The 15,570-nt window shown below is 42.4% G+C and overlaps 1 protein-coding gene across 1 annotated transcript in view; it reads right to left on the bottom strand.

Annotated features, from left to right (window-relative positions):
* The window catches only part of LOC116988426 (mannosyl-oligosaccharide 1,2-alpha-mannosidase IA-like), a 78,138-nt gene that overhangs the window by 24,866 nt on the left and 37,702 nt on the right, over window positions 1–15,570 (bottom strand). The window contains exons 4-6 of the mRNA XM_033045109.1: window positions 12,468–12,548; window positions 8,444–8,538; window positions 3,717–3,840 (exon numbers count right to left, since the gene is read on the bottom strand). Coding sequence (XP_032901000.1) covers window positions 3,717–3,840; window positions 8,444–8,538; window positions 12,468–12,548 — 300 coding nt within the window. The remainder of the gene's footprint in view (window positions 1–3,716; window positions 3,841–8,443; window positions 8,539–12,467; window positions 12,549–15,570) is intronic.

Here is a 15,570-nt window from a genome sequence, read left to right as displayed (position 1 = left end):
GGGTGATAAAATCCTCTAGGCACATTCAGAAACCTTAAGTCTTTGTTTAATGAAGCTGCCTCTTGCATGCAGCATTTTTCGAAGAACAGTTATAGTAAAAAGATATTAGAAAACTACATGTACAGGCATGTGCCTTATGAAAGCTTTGCCCCTTCCAGATGTGCAGGGTAGCCTGCAAATACTTTGCTCCAACTGAAATTGCCGCTCTGTGAAGCTGTGATGCAGAAGGCGTTTCATGCAACCTCTTTTGCCATAGACATCTATCTTTTGTTTGTCACCCATTTGTCATCTGATGCACTTGGAACCACTTGTTTTTAGCAATTTTTAAAAAAACATTTCTGACAAGTTAAGTCTTAGAAGCAACCTACTACATCTATTTTGGGATATTGTCACTTAGATCTTTAAATAACATTCAATTTGAGTGGTACTAAAAGTTTGTTCTACTAGGTATGAAAATGCCAATTGTTAGTAATACCAATATTATCCAAAACATCAGAAACAAAATTTGGATGCTACTCTTGAGGTTATTTTGAAAGTAGAAAAGTTACACTAGGATACATGAACATTTTGCATCAAGAAAATGTAATTGGATACTCAATGGAGTAGTGCTTTCAGAAATTATATTATAGATGCCATATGAAAGATGTAATAATAATAATAATAATAATACATTTTATTTGTATAGCGCTTTTCAAGGACTCAAAATCGCTTTACATGGTGAGTCAAGAACAAAACAAAATAGAGCAGTAAGACAGAGATGCAAAGGGGAGGGGGACATGGGACTAAGGGTATGCAGAGGTGAAGAGATGGGTCTTGAGGCGGGACTGGAAGATGGTGAGGGACTCAGAAGTTCGGATCAATTGTGGGAGGGAGTTCCAGAGCCTGGGAGCTGCCCTGGAGAAGGCTCTGTCTCCAAAAGTGCAGAGGTTGGATTTCAGAATGGAGAGGAGACCGGCTGAAATGGATCTGAGGGACCGTGAGGGTTGGTAGGGGGAGAGGAGGTCAGTGAGATAAGGGGGGGGCCAAGTGGTTGAGGGCTTTGTAGGTGAGGACCAGGATTTTGTAGATGATCCGGTGGGAAATGGGAAGCCAGTGAAGTTCTTTGAGGACTGGGGTGATGTGGTGCCAGGATTTGGTGTGGGTAATGAGTCGGGCGGCTGCATTCTGGACCAGTTGGAGTCGGTTGATGTTACTGGAATTAATGCCAAAGAGAAGAGAGTTACAGTAGTCCAGTCGGGAGGAGATGAAGACATGGATGATTCTTTCAGCAGCGGGGGGTGTGAGAGAGGGTCTGATTTTGGCAATTTTGCGGAGGTGAAAAAATGATGTTTTGACAACATGGCGGATGTGAGGCTCAAGGGAGAGGTTTGAGTCAAAGATCACGCCAAGGTTGCGGGCCTGAGGAGATGGGGAGACAGTAGTGCCGTCAATAGTGAGAGTGGCGTTGTTAATTTTGGTAAGTGTTGATTTGATTTGATTTGATTTGTACACTTGCACAGTTTGAGTAATGTTTGAATAATGTTAATTATTTGCAAGACAAGATTGAAATCAGACTTCTCCTTTGAATATGTGAAACACCAAAAGCAAAATTGCAGTAGCAAGTGTAACACAGAGAGTGAAGGTTTGCTCCTGCATTATTTAAAGTGACCAATCCTGTCCAAGCCATTGTAACCACCAGGATGGTTCCTGAGATTTGTATGAAGGAACTGCAGATGCTGGTTTAAACCAAAGATAGACACAAAATACTGGAGTAACTCAGCAGGACAGGCAGCATCTCTGGAGAGAAGGAATGGGTGACGTTTTGAGTCGAGACCCTTCTTCAGACTAATGTCGGGGGGGGGGGGGGTAGATAGATAAGGAAGTGTGAAGGGTGTGAATACAGGGCAAAGGGAATGGAGATCAAGGAAAATGTAGAATAGCTCATTGTTAGCTGGTAGAAGGTAACAACCATGCAGAGATAAAATGTAGTCGGAGACAGTTAAGGGCCCGTCCCACTTGGCAATTTTTTCGACGACTGCCGGCTTCACTGACTGAAGTATCAGGTCACAGAAAAATTCACGGTATGACGTGCGGTGTTTTTTCAAGTGTCGCAACATTTTTTTTGTCGCCGCTGGATTTTGAAATTTTCAAAATCTTTAGGCGACGCTGATATAATGCCGGCAGTCGCCGAAAAAAATCACCAAGTGGGACAACCCTTGCTATCCCTCTCTCTCCATCCCTCCCTCTTTCCCAGTTCTCCGACCAGTCTTACTGTTTCCAACTACGTTTTATCTGTTTGCTTTGTCGTAACCTTTTCCCAGCTAACAATGATCTATTCTACATTTTCCTTGATCGCCATTCTCTTTGCCATGTTTTCACACCTCCTTATCTAACTATCTCCCTCCCCCCCCCCCTCCCCCCCCCCCTCCCCTCCCCCCCCCCCTCCCCTCCCCCCCCCCCCCTCCCCCCACCCCCCCTCCCCCCCCCCCCTCCCCCCCCCCCTGACATCAGTCTGAAGAATGCTCTTGAGCCAAAACGTCACCCATTCCTTCTTTCGGGAGATGCTGCCTGCCCGCTGAGTTGCTCCAGCATTTTGTGTCTATCTTTGGTTCCTGAGATTGTTCTTCTTGACATAAGTTTATCTTTCCTTCCCTTAGCATTAAAATAATTTCTTAAACATATTGTCAATTGCAGTTCAATAGGCAGAAATTTAATTTCTGAAGTAGAAAGTTGTAGGTTCAACTCACTCAAAGACCTAAACACAAGCATCCTATGCCGCATTGACAGATAAATTGACAGACATTGGAGATAAATTCATGCCGGTTGATTGTAAAATATTGCAGGGAAACTACTTCAAGAACAAGAGGGGAGCTTAACACCCAGCTAACATTTATCTCTTAACTAATGTGATACCAGCTTATATTTATCTCTTAACTAACATAACATATATTTTTATGTTAAACCTGTCCTTTAACGCATCTCCTAATTGTGAGAAGTTGCTAATCACAAAGTAGCTACCATGTTTTCTGAAGAAAGGTCTCTACCCGAAACATCACCTATTCCTTCGCTCCATAGATGCTACCTCACCCGCTGAGTTTCTCCAGCATTTTTGTATTATACCAAGGTTTAGGATCGTTTCTTTACCTTTGTTTTTTTCTGGCACTATTTCTAAATGAAGGTTTACTCATAACAGCATTCCTAATTTGTTCTGTTACCTCAAATGTTTGTGAACACAAACCACCAGATCTCTGTATCTGCAACCTTTTTAAATTGTACTTACTAGATTATTTTGCATTGCAGCAAGACAGCAGTATGGTTAGACTAATACATTTATCACCATTCCCACAGTCCAGGGATATTAATTGATGCCAGCAATTATTTTATAGGCATCTTCCTTATATCAGCATATCAGTAGAAAAAGTTTCTAACACAGTGGATACATAAATTATGTAACTACTTACAAAAGACAGTTTAATACAAGTTAAATGAAAAGTTGTCATTGTTTTCAATCACTGAAATCTGATTATGCATATAGTGAAGCCTAATTATGCACACAATAGACAATGAAAACATAAGGACCCACATACTGGTTTGCAAAAAAAGACACATGGTGTTGGAGTAATTTAACGGGTTAGATAGCATGTCTGGAGATCCTGACCAGCTGAGTTACTCTCACACTGTCTATTTTTTACAATAAAAATGAAGATCTGGAAAATCTTACTCAGTCACTGACTTACCTTTTCAGCGAACTTTGGATTGCCTGACACCTCACTCAGATGGACAAACTCCAGATGTAAGGTGCCAAACTCTGCTAAAATACTGCTACCTCCCGAGGCCCAGCCCCAGTTCCGACCAACTCCACTGCAAAAGATAAATGCAAGAATCCATTCAGTAAAAAGCTATTGACCAAACTACAAAGGCACAACATATTAACAAAGGAGGCTTGCTTGGAAAGATTTGCTGGAAAACAACATTCCTACATTTGAATAACTCATAGTCTTATTTTAATTATTTTACAGAACTTGGTGGAAAGAAGGGAGAGAGAAGATGGAACTACAGACTTGTTGGTTCAACGCCCATAGCTGGGAAAATACTGGAACCTGTAATAAAGTTTATGATATGAAGACATCTGGAATTATAATGTGATTGAAGAGAGTCTGCATTGACTGGTGAACGGGTAATGACAAATCTTAAAGTTCATAAAGGTCTACATACACATCTAGTGTTTACCCCTAATTTACTCAATGAGATGCAAGCAGATTTTCAGAAGGCTTTCAATAAAATCCCGTGCAGGCTTTCAGTGAATGAGGTGAAAGCACGTGCAAAGGTGGGAATAAACCAGCAAGCATTGAGCATTTGGTTAAGAGATGGTTAACAGATAGAAAATAGTGGTTCAGGTTGGCATCCTTTCTCACTGTAAGGGTGGTGAATCCTTGAAATTCTCTCCTTTAAAGAACTGCGGAGACTCAGTCAATCATTGCATTTAAAAACAAAGCTGACATATTTCTGGATTCTAAATGAAGAGATATACGATAGGGACCAAAAAATGGTGTTTGAGCCAAAAGATTAGCCATGATCTTGTTGAATGGCAGGACTGTATTGAAGGATCAAATGGCCTACTTCTGGTTATTTTACTTATGTTCTTCATCATTCCTGGTAAGGCCAGGTTGTACTACCCTTCTCTATTTGTCTTTGAGAGATTGGTGAGAAGCCTTCTTCAAGCTCCTAGTCCCACAGTACGCTGAATAGATATTTCCTAGATTTAAAATTGATTCCAATTAAAGAATTTTATCTCATTTCCAAGTCCAGATGGTGTGGGAGCGATGATGTTCCCAAGAACCAGTCGCTCTTATCCATCTAAGTGGCATAGTTTGCACATTCGGGAGATGCCGTTGAAATAGCTTTGGCTCGTAACTATAGCTCATGAACTGTACAGCTACAGTGCACTGATGCCAATTAAACAGACGGCTTTGTGTAGGAAGGTGTCAAGCTCCTGCAGACTAGCTGGAACTGCACTCACCCAGGCAAGTGAAAGTATTCCAATAGACGCTTAGCTTGTGCTCTGCAGATACAGAAAGGCTTTGGAGAGTCTGGAAGTGAATCACTTACTTCGGGATACCAACCTCTAATCCAGTAACATAGTTTATGACGACTCTATGGTTATTGATGGTAAAGGAATTTGCAATAGTAATGTCACTGCACATCAATAGGTGTTGGCCAAAATCTCCCGTCTCTGATCGTTTGACAGGTGTGTGATTTGCTATTTATCATTCCATGCTAGAATGTAACCCAGGACTTGCTGCAAATATAGACTGCTTAATTTTCCAAAGAGCTGCTGATGGAAGTAAACATTGTGCATTCATCAGCAAAGCTTTAACTTCATGAAAGAAGGAAGGTCAGTCGTTGGGTCTAAGATAATGTCTTGTGGAACACATAGAACAATGTTATGTGCCTGAAATAATAGACTTCAAACAATTGCATTTATTCTTTTCTACATTCGGTGACTCGAGTCGGTCAAGCATTTCTCCAAAATTCCCAGTTTTTCCTTGATGCAAATTTTGGTAAAATGCTGCCATGATGTCAGGGGCTGGTTCCCTCATCTTGCTTCTGACATCAGCTCCCTTATCAATGTTTGGACCAAGCTGTATTGCGATCTAGAATCCAGTGCTTCTAGCAACCTGACATCAGTGAGTAGGCAATTTGTGAGCGACACTTGATAACAATGTCAATGATCTCATCATATTACTGATGATTAAGAATAGAATGCTAAGGTAGTAATTAGCTGATTTAGATTTATCCCCATTTTTTTTTAACAGTATATACCTGGCAAGGTTCCATTGTCAGTGAAGCTAATGTTGTATATGTACCAGCTACTTCTGGAGTGCAAGTCTTCAGAATTGCGACTAGAATGAAGGTCTGCTCCCAAGGCGTTTGCTGGATCCAGTCACTCAGCTGATCCTGGAAATCGCAAGCAGTAAACTGATTGGCTAAAGTCTGGTTTTGATGCCACAATGGCTTATCCACTGCGTGTAAATGATTGCAGGTGCTTCAACCTCGCCCGTATAATTCAAAAGACGTTCTTCACCCTGTTGAATATGTTCATGGTCATTTGCTAGTTTTATTCTTATTTTGTTTATAATGGTTTAGTACAACTGAAAGGCAAGAATCAAGCACGTCATTGTGACCCTGGAGTAACAGGCCAACTCAGGAAAGGGTGGCAATTTCCTTCCCTGAAGCACAACAGCGAACCAGAAAGATTTCGATGAAAGTGGTTTCAAAGTCAGCAAGAATTTTATTTAGAGTTAACATTTTTATTTCACTGAATTTAAATTCCTCAGCTGTTCCTCACCATTATTACAGGCTGCAGAATAACTTAACCACTAGCCCACCATTCTGCACGTGATCTCAAGTGCATTCCATACTTCTGTATTTCTATGCACTGGGCACTCAAATTTGATATTCAGGCACAGCAAGCAGTGAAAGTGACAAGCAAGAAGAGCCGATTGATGAGTCAATGTAATAAAGCAATATTGTGGCTATAAAGAGCAAAACATTCAGTTAGAATCTCAGCCACCACGAATCTTCTTATTTTACTTTACTTAATGTCTTTTAATAGAAAAGAGCATCTTCATGATATCCCATTGAAACAAAATATATATAAATTCAGGATATAACAGGAAGGTGAATAATTTGGGATTTATCTAACAAAAAACAGTGGAGGTAATATGGACAAGTTATTTATTAATTTTACTTTATTAATGTTTATTTCACATAGCACACTGTATATTTCATGAGTATAACATTATAGAACATTGAAAGAATGATAACATTTAAATTTACAAGAACACACCCATAGAGCTTTATAATGGAAAACCACTGTTACTAATCTAACTTTAGATTCCTCTAACTGAAGTATTTGTGGTTGTTGCACTCAATATTAATGCACTTGAGCTAAAAGAAAGGCAAAATGTAATGTATCCAATTTTGCCAATGATATAAAGTCATGTGGAAAAATCTGCAGCAATGAGGACACAAAGAGTTGTTGCAATACTATGGCGAAGGATCATGCAACAGGACAAGGAAGTTGCAGATGCAGCATTTTGTTGAGAATGTAGGTCGGTTCAGCAGGAAGTCTCGATTAGCAGGATTGTTTTTAAATGCATCTGGGTGTGCTGCCTTATGAGGAGCAGAAAATAAAATAGGCACACCAAACACATAGGAAGACAAATGCTACACTGGCCTGGATGATTAAGAGTACAAAAGTAAGGAATGTTTGATGAGAATGGAGAACAGTATGCAGTTTCAATCATTTCAAAAGTAGCTTATACTGGCTTTCTAGTGCGCGCAGCAGTTTTATAACATTGATTTTAGGATGATGGTGTATTCTGATGATGAAGGACTGCGCTAAATCGATTAATGTTTACCTGCGTTTAGTAGAATGATATGTAATTTCAACGAGATTTATAAGAAGAATTTCTGAGAGGAATTGACAAAGTAGGCAATGAGAATATATTTTCTCTCCTGTGATTTCATGGAAAAAAATGGAAAATTCTTCCTGGGTTTTGCAAGACAGATGAAAGTTGATGTTCCTCCAGAACCCGAAATAAGGAGTTGGCCATTCAAAATGAGATGAGTGAAATGTCTACACCCAGAGTTATTATCCTCTGGAACTCCCTAACCACACTAACATGTGGTGGGTCAAATGCTCAATATATTCAAGAAAGATTTATGGAATTGACGAATGCAAAGGAAATGAAAAAGATTAATGCAGAGAGTAGCATTGAAGTAAAAGATTAACCATGATCTTACTGAATGGCAGAGTAGCACAAGGGACCAGATAGTCTACTTCTGCATCTATTTCATATGTTCTCTTAGTGGAGACCAAAATAGTCTTAGATTAATAGGCTATAGTAACCACAACATTTGTATATACTCATGACACAATGGTTACTTATGGAGTTGAAATAAATCATTAACCAATGTCTCTGTAGGGAGGATTGATTCGACTCGCTAGATGAGGTCTCGTCATTAAAGAGGTAGTTCATTAACCTTTGGAAGATTTGCCTGCTAAACACAGTGACAAAGAACAACTGTAAACACAAGACTGCAACAAGAAAGAACCAAGACAGAACCACTAAGGATTATCCCCCCCACCCCCCAATAGGTAAGGAAGCCTGCTTTTCAGCAGAATGTTTCAGCTTTAGCTATTCTGACTACATTTTTGGCCATTTTTGCCATCATGCTCCCCAGTATGTGAGCTCCAGGGTTTACCAAATTATAACCTACTCATCGTCCTTATAATTCTCGAAATTCCCGACAACAAATTTCTGATATTTCCAGACACTTATTATTTCAAGGGAAAATAAACTTTGTGTGCCTTTTAGAGAAAATATAATTACTGTAAACATTATTTAATGAATCTAATTCATCCTGACCACATGCAACTTGAATCAGTACATTTTACCTGCGGAGATTTATCAAGGCCCAGGGAATGCCTGTAGGACTATTAAAAGCTGGCAATAGCTTCTCTCCTAATTCAATTGCCTTCGTCTTGAATAACTGCAATAGAAAGGATATAATAAATGGAATTAGAATGAAAAGAATGAGTATGAAGCATTTTTGTAGGATGCACAAATAATGTTTTTTCAATTCTGTGGCACACTATTTTGAATATTGCATTAACCATCTTGTTACCTGATAGACATGTGCTCATTCTTCAATTCTGGACAGTAATGAACAATTTAATGAGCAATTTAATGAGCAAATGAGTGAAGCAGTGGGTACTAGTCAGTCAAGTCAAGTCGTCAAGTTTATTTGTCACATTAGTTTGCATTCCTGGCATCACACTTGCATAATGAATGCTCAATTCCAAACTCTATCAAGGAATAATATGACCATGTGGACAGACAAAAAAGTTTAAGAAAACCTGGTCTCATGAATCACCTCGGAATCCATAACACTGGAGTTAAGGAAAATCATCCTTGATCTCAAGGAAGTGCCAAGACAAGGAATGTTTCCCTGCCCGGGACAACTATCCATGTGTCTACCAAAAAGCTGGTCTTAAAAACATACAGTACAGCATGTTCTCCAGTTGTTTTGATCCCAACTGTCACTGAATCAGGATCTTGCCCTGTCAAATCCATGTGGTAAAAGAAACTCACATAGTCAAGTTCCAATTAACAACATAAAGTTTGGGACCTGCAACATCTGTACCTTCGTGGACTATCTAAAGAGTGATATACTTGAATATCGTTCTCCTAGCATAAATTAGGAACTCAGATGCTATGATATCAATAAATAACTAGTTTAAGGAACCTTCTTTTAAAGGAGCAAAGTGCAAGAGAATGAACAGCACCACCATGAATGAGGTAGCCTGGCATCTCATATACTTCCTCTGAAGATCTAGTGAATACTTTACGACTCTTTGGTTCCTCCATTGCAAAACTAACACTACAGGGAAGGGGTCCTGGTCTGATCCCAGAGAAAGATAATTCAAAACTCCTAGGTGAATTCAACGCCAGGATGGGAAGCAACACAAAACTCTGGTAATGTGTAATCAGCAAGGAAATAGTGAGGAAAGTTATCGCTGGTGGGGTCATTTCCTGACAAATGTTTGGAGGACAGTCCCATTTTAACCAACATCCTGTTTTGTCAGAGCCAAACATCAAGACTTCACAGCAACAGGCCATGTTCTAACACCTGTTAGATTACATCATTATCTGAACAAAGGACTGCATAGATGTCCCTATCGTGACAAGTACAGATGACTGCAGACAAAAGTGCTGGAGAAACTCAGCGGGTGAGGCAGCATCTATGGAGCGAAGGAAATAGGCAACGTTTCGGGCCAAAACCCTTCTTCAGACTGATGTGAGGGTGGGGGGGCGGGAAGAAGAAAGGAAGAGGTGGAGCCAGTGGGCTGAGGGAGAGCTGAGAAGGGGAGGAGAAAGTAAGGACTTCCTGAAATTAGAGAAGTCAATGTTCATACCGCTGGGGTGCAAACTGCCCAAGCAAAATATGAGGTTTTGCTCCTCCAATTTACGGTGGTCCCCACTCTGGCCATGGAGGAGGCCGAGGACAGAAAGGCCGGATTCGGAATGGGAGGCGGAGTTGAAGTGCTGAGCCACCGGGAGATCAGGTTAGTTATTGCGAACTGAGCTGAGGTGTTTGGCGAAGAGATCGCCAAGCCTACGCTTGGTCTCACCGATGTAGAGCAGCTGACATCTCGAGCAGCGAATGCAATAGATGATGTTGGAGGAGGTGCAGGTGAACCTCTGCGGCACCTGAAAGGACTGCTTGGGTCCTTGAATGGAGTCAAGGGGGGAGGTAAAGCGACAAGTGTAGCATTTCTTGCGGTTGCAAGGGAAAGTGCCCGGAGAGGGGGTGGTTTGGCTGGGAGGGGCCGAATTGACCAGGGAGTTACGGAGGGAGTGACCTCTGCGGAAAGCATACAGGAGAGGAGATGGGAAGATGTGGCAAATGGTGGGGTCACGTTGGAGGTGGCGAAAATGACGGAGGATTATCTGTGGTACGTGACGGCTGGTAGGGTGGAAGGTGAGAACAAGGGGGACTCTGCCCTTGTAACAAGTGGGGGGATGGGGAGTGAGAGTAGAGTCACGGGGAATAGAAGAGACCCTGGTGAGAGCCTCATCTATGGTCGAGGAGGGGAACCCCCGTTCCCTGAAGAATGAGGACATCTCCGATACCCTGGTGTAGAACACCTCATCCTGGGTGCAGATGCGGCGTAGACGGAGGAATTGGGAGTAGGGGATGGAGTCCTTACAGGAAGCAGGGTGAGAAGAAGTGTAGTCCAGATAGCCATGGGAGCAAGTGGATTTATAGTGGATGTCGGTCAGGTGTCTATCCCCTGCGATGGAGATAGTGAGGTCAAGAAATGGTAGGGAAATGTCGGAAATGGTCCAGGTGTATTTGAGTGCCGGATGAAAGTTAGTGGTGAAATGGATGAAGTCAGTGAGTTGTGTGTGGATGCAGGATGTAGCACCAATGCAGTCGGTGATGTTGTGGAGGTAGAGTTCGGGGATAGGGCCACTGAGGCAGGCATAGCTAGCGCCCATGCGCGTGCCCATAGCTACGCCTTGTATTTGGAGGAAATGGGAGGAGTCCAACGAAAAGTTATTAAGGGTAAGTTCAAGCTCCGCTAGGCGGAGGAGAGTATCAGTAGACGGGGATTGGTTGCTTCTCCGGTCGAGGAAGAAACTGAGGGCTTTGAGACCCTCCTGATGGGGGATAGAGGTGCAGAGTGGCTGGACATCCATGGTGAAGATGAGGGAATGGGGGCCTAGAAAATGGAACTCCTGGAGTCGACGAAAAGCGTGTGAGGTGTCTTGAACATAGGTAGGGAGGGATTTAACCAGGGGGGATAGGATGGAGTCGAGGTATGTGGAAATAAGTTCGGTAGGACAAGCACAGGCAGAAACAATGGGTCTGCCAGGACAATCAGGTTTGTGGATTTTAGGGAGAAGGTAAAATCGGGCCGTGCGAGGTTGGGGAACAATGAGGTTGGAGGCTTGGTAGGGCAAGGAGCCAGAGTTGAGTGTCAGTGATGGTGCTAGAGATAGTGGCCTGATGCTCGTCTGTGGGGTCATGGTCCAAGGATAAGTAGGAGGAGGTGTCTGACAGTTGGCAGGTGGCCTCAGCCTTGTAGAGATCAGCGCGCCAGACTACCGCGGGTTTGATCACCCAGTCTGGGTTGTTACAGAGTGAGTGAAGTACTGATGACTACTGGACTGACTACTGCCTAATCAGTTCTAGCAGCTCCATCATCCAAGTGTTAATATTAGTATCAACAGAAATATTGCCACAAAAAGATTAATGTTTGAAGTTCTCTAGGACACTATGAATATAATTCCTATCAGATAGTGCCGCACAGACAACTAATCGACTCCCAGCCGACAGCATAAACCAGGAAATTAAGTGTAAATCAAAAAAAATAATGGGTTAATCTAATTGAAAAGGGCCGTGACAAGAATGAACTCGTAGAGCACATTATGGATAGCTTCATCATGAGCCAACCAGGGAACAGAATATTTTGGATCTGGCAGTGCTTAGTTAGACAGCTTTAATAAATGATTTAAAAGTGAAAGATCCCTTAGGAAGCACTGATAACAATAGGACAGAATTTAGCAAACGGCATGCAAGATTAAAAAACTTGGATATGAAAACAGCTTTAAATAAGTGATTTGAATAGAAAGAAATAAGGAATGTTGGCTGAAGTGAATCGTTTAAATTGATTAGTATGTGGTCTTTTGTGTAGCTGTGGTATAATTTTTACTCCCTCGTTTTGTGGTCTGCTCAGTACAAAGAGCAGCATTCAATTTCCTCAGGTCCACATACTTTTCAACGTACTATTTAAGCACTGGAATCATTTGTAAAAAATATATAATTTAATAATTTAATATTTTAAGCACTGGAAATCACCCCAAGATATTGCACAGAACAGAATTAAGTAATTGCATCATGAAGGTTCTCACCTCATCACCTGTCAAGTAAAACGCCGATAGCAGTCCACCGACAAAGCGGATGGTCACTTCAAAGACAGACACCTCTCCGTTCTAAAAGATGAAAAAGGGAAACGCTTAAAAGATAATTATAGAACATACCGATTAAAAAGAAAAAACAATTGCAATTGATCCTATAATGAAAATCAAAAAAGTTATCAAACTTAACACATGGTCATATTTGTTTTGTCAATTGATACTTGGCGTGTTTCTGTATTCACAGAACCACCCCTCACAGTACTGAGATGTCTGTAGAAATACAGAATTGCAGATGCTGGTTTACCAAAAAAGGCACCAAATGCGAGAGTAACTCAGCGAGTCAGGCAGCATCTTTGGAGAACATGGATAGGTGACGTTTTGGGTCGAGACCCTTCTTCAGACTGATTGGGGGGGGGGGGGGGGGGGGGAGGTGGAAAGCTGGAAGAGAAGATGGGCAGGACAAAGCGTGGTGGGTAATAGGTGAATACAGATGAGGAGGGTTTTGATAGGCAGATGGTTGGACAAAGGTCAGAGATCACAAGGATTGAAGAATTGCCAATTGTGAAGCTAAAGGAAGTAATGTAGGAGGAAGGGGATGAGAAGGGGAGAAGCAATGCAAGTCCAGGTGGTACACGTGGTGTGGAAATTAGAGAATTGAATGTTCATACCATTGGGTTGCAAGGTACCCAAATGGAATATGAGGTGCGGTTCCTCCAGTTTGCTTGTGGCCTCACTCTGGCAATGGAGGAGGCCCAGGACAGAAAGGTCAGTGTGGGAATGGGAGGTGGATTTAAAATTAACAACTGGGAGATCCAGTAGGCCTTGGCGGACTGAGTGCAAGTGTTCGGCATAACTGTTGCCGAATCTACACTTGGTCTCGGGGATGTACAGGAGGCTACATATGGAACATCAGATGCAGTAGATGTGGTTAGAGGTGGTACACATGAACCTCTGCCTCACCTGGATGGGACAAAGTATAGGGACAGGTGGTACATCTCTTGCAGGGGCAAGTACCGGGGCAGGAGATGGTATGGGTGGGAAGGGATAAGTGAACCAAGGTGTCGCAGTGGGAGCGATCTCTGCGGAAGGCGGAGAGTGGTGCAGACGGGAAGATGTTACTGGTGGTGGGACCACGTTGGAGGTGACAGAAATGTTGAAGAATGATGTGTTGGATGTGGAGGCTGGTGGGGTGAAAGGTGAGGGCCAGGAGAACTCTATCATTGTTCCATATGGAGGGAGAGAGAGTGAGAGCAGAACTATAGGACATCAAGGAGACACGGGTTAGATGCCTGGTCTTGTGCCCAAAGGCTTTTAGATAAGCAATCTGAATGACCTTGTCTGCACAAAGGTGTTTGAATATTTAGAGTCGATCATATCAGTTAAAATGTGCTCCCATTGCAAATGTGTGCTTAGAACATAAAAAATAGAAAAGTACCGTCTGTGCCAAACATAATGCGAAGGTACACTAATCTCATCTATCTGCTTATTATCCATAACGCTCCCTTCTCTACATAGCCATGTGTCTAAGGTGTCTATTTGCCCACCTCCAAAATATTGTAGAAACAAACAACAGCAGTTGCTGGTTAACACACAAAAGGACAAAAGTGCTGAAATAACTCGGCATGTCAGGCCACTTCTCTGGAGAACATGGATAGGTGACGTTTTGGGTCTGAACCCTTCTTCATACTCTTGTTCCGGAACTGGGCCTGTAATGCAGGTGAGTTGATGGCCCGGGCTTGCTGGCAGATAGGTGGGAGGTGAGGGTCGGCAGAGTCATTGGTCATGGCCCGCTAGTGGTAGGTGTGCAGTGGCGGTAGGAGCGGCCGCGGTGGTGGCGGTGGCTGCAGCAGTTAAGGTAGCTGCAGCAGCTGGCGCAGCTTGGGTGGCATAGAGAGTGGGCTGGTGGTTGCAAGCTGTGATAGAGGCGTCGTAGAGAGTGGCGGCAATGTGAGCGGCCAGTGCCGCAAGCATATGAACAAAACATATGAACTAATTTGTGCAATCATTCAGTGTGTATAGATGCAAGGGGATCAAGGTATTATAGCATATGATTTGCAAGAGGCTTATAAGCAAGCACAGCAAGTAATTAGACAAGTTTACAGAATGTTATTGCTTACTGTGAGAGGAACTGAATACATTGAGACCACAGCTTGAACACTGCACATTCTCCTTTAAGAACAATATAAATGTGTTGGAAGTAATTCATGGAAAGTTTACTCGATAAATAGCTAGAATTGGCAGGACCCTTATAGTGAGTTTGAGTTAGCTAAGCTTAGGTCAGCTGGAGTTTAAAAAGACCAAGAGTGAACTTGATTCACACACACAGGATCCTGGAGATTTAATAGGGTAGCTGTGTTTCCAGTTTACTTTACTTTAGAGATTCAGTGTGGAAGCAGGCCCTTTGGCCCACCGAGTCTGCGCTGACCTGTGATCACCCCATACACCAGCACTATCCAATACACTAGGGACAATTTACAATTTCTACCAAAGCCAATTAACCTACAAACCTGTATATCTTTTGGAGTGTAGGAGGAAACCAAAGCACCCAGAGAAAACCCACGCGGTCACAGGGAGAACGTACAAACTCCGTACAGGTAGTACCCGTAGTCAGGATCAATCCCGGTCTCTGGCGCTGTAAGGCAGCAACTCTACTGCTGTGCCACGATTGTGTTGTGGAAGAATCGTTTTTGTGGAGGAATCTAGAATCATGCATCACTGCTTAAAAATAAGGGCTCACGCATGTGAAATCTAGGTGAATTATTGCTCTTGGTTTATTACTGCCACGTGTACTGAGATACAGCAACAAAACTTTGTATGCTATCCAGTCAATCAAGCCATTACATTGAAATTTATCGAATAATGAAAGGCTTGGATAGAGTGGATGTGGAGGATGTTTCCATTAGTGGGAGAGTCTAGCACCAGAGGTCATAACCTCAGAATTAAAGTACATTCATTTAGGACGGTGATGAGGAGGAATTTCTTTAATCAGAAGGTGGTGAATCTGTGGAATTCATTGCCAAAGAAGTCTGTGGAGGCCAAATCAATGGATATTTTTAAGATAAAGATAGATTCTTGATTAGTATGGGTGTCAGGGGTT

The sequence above is a fragment of the Amblyraja radiata genome, chromosome 27, assembly GCF_010909765.2.
Source record: "Amblyraja radiata isolate CabotCenter1 chromosome 27, sAmbRad1.1.pri, whole genome shotgun sequence".
NCBI lineage: Eukaryota > Metazoa > Chordata > Chondrichthyes > Rajiformes > Rajidae > Amblyraja > Amblyraja radiata.
The sequence above is the reverse complement of the archived record's forward strand: the minus strand, read 5'-3'. Positions and strand labels throughout refer to the sequence as shown.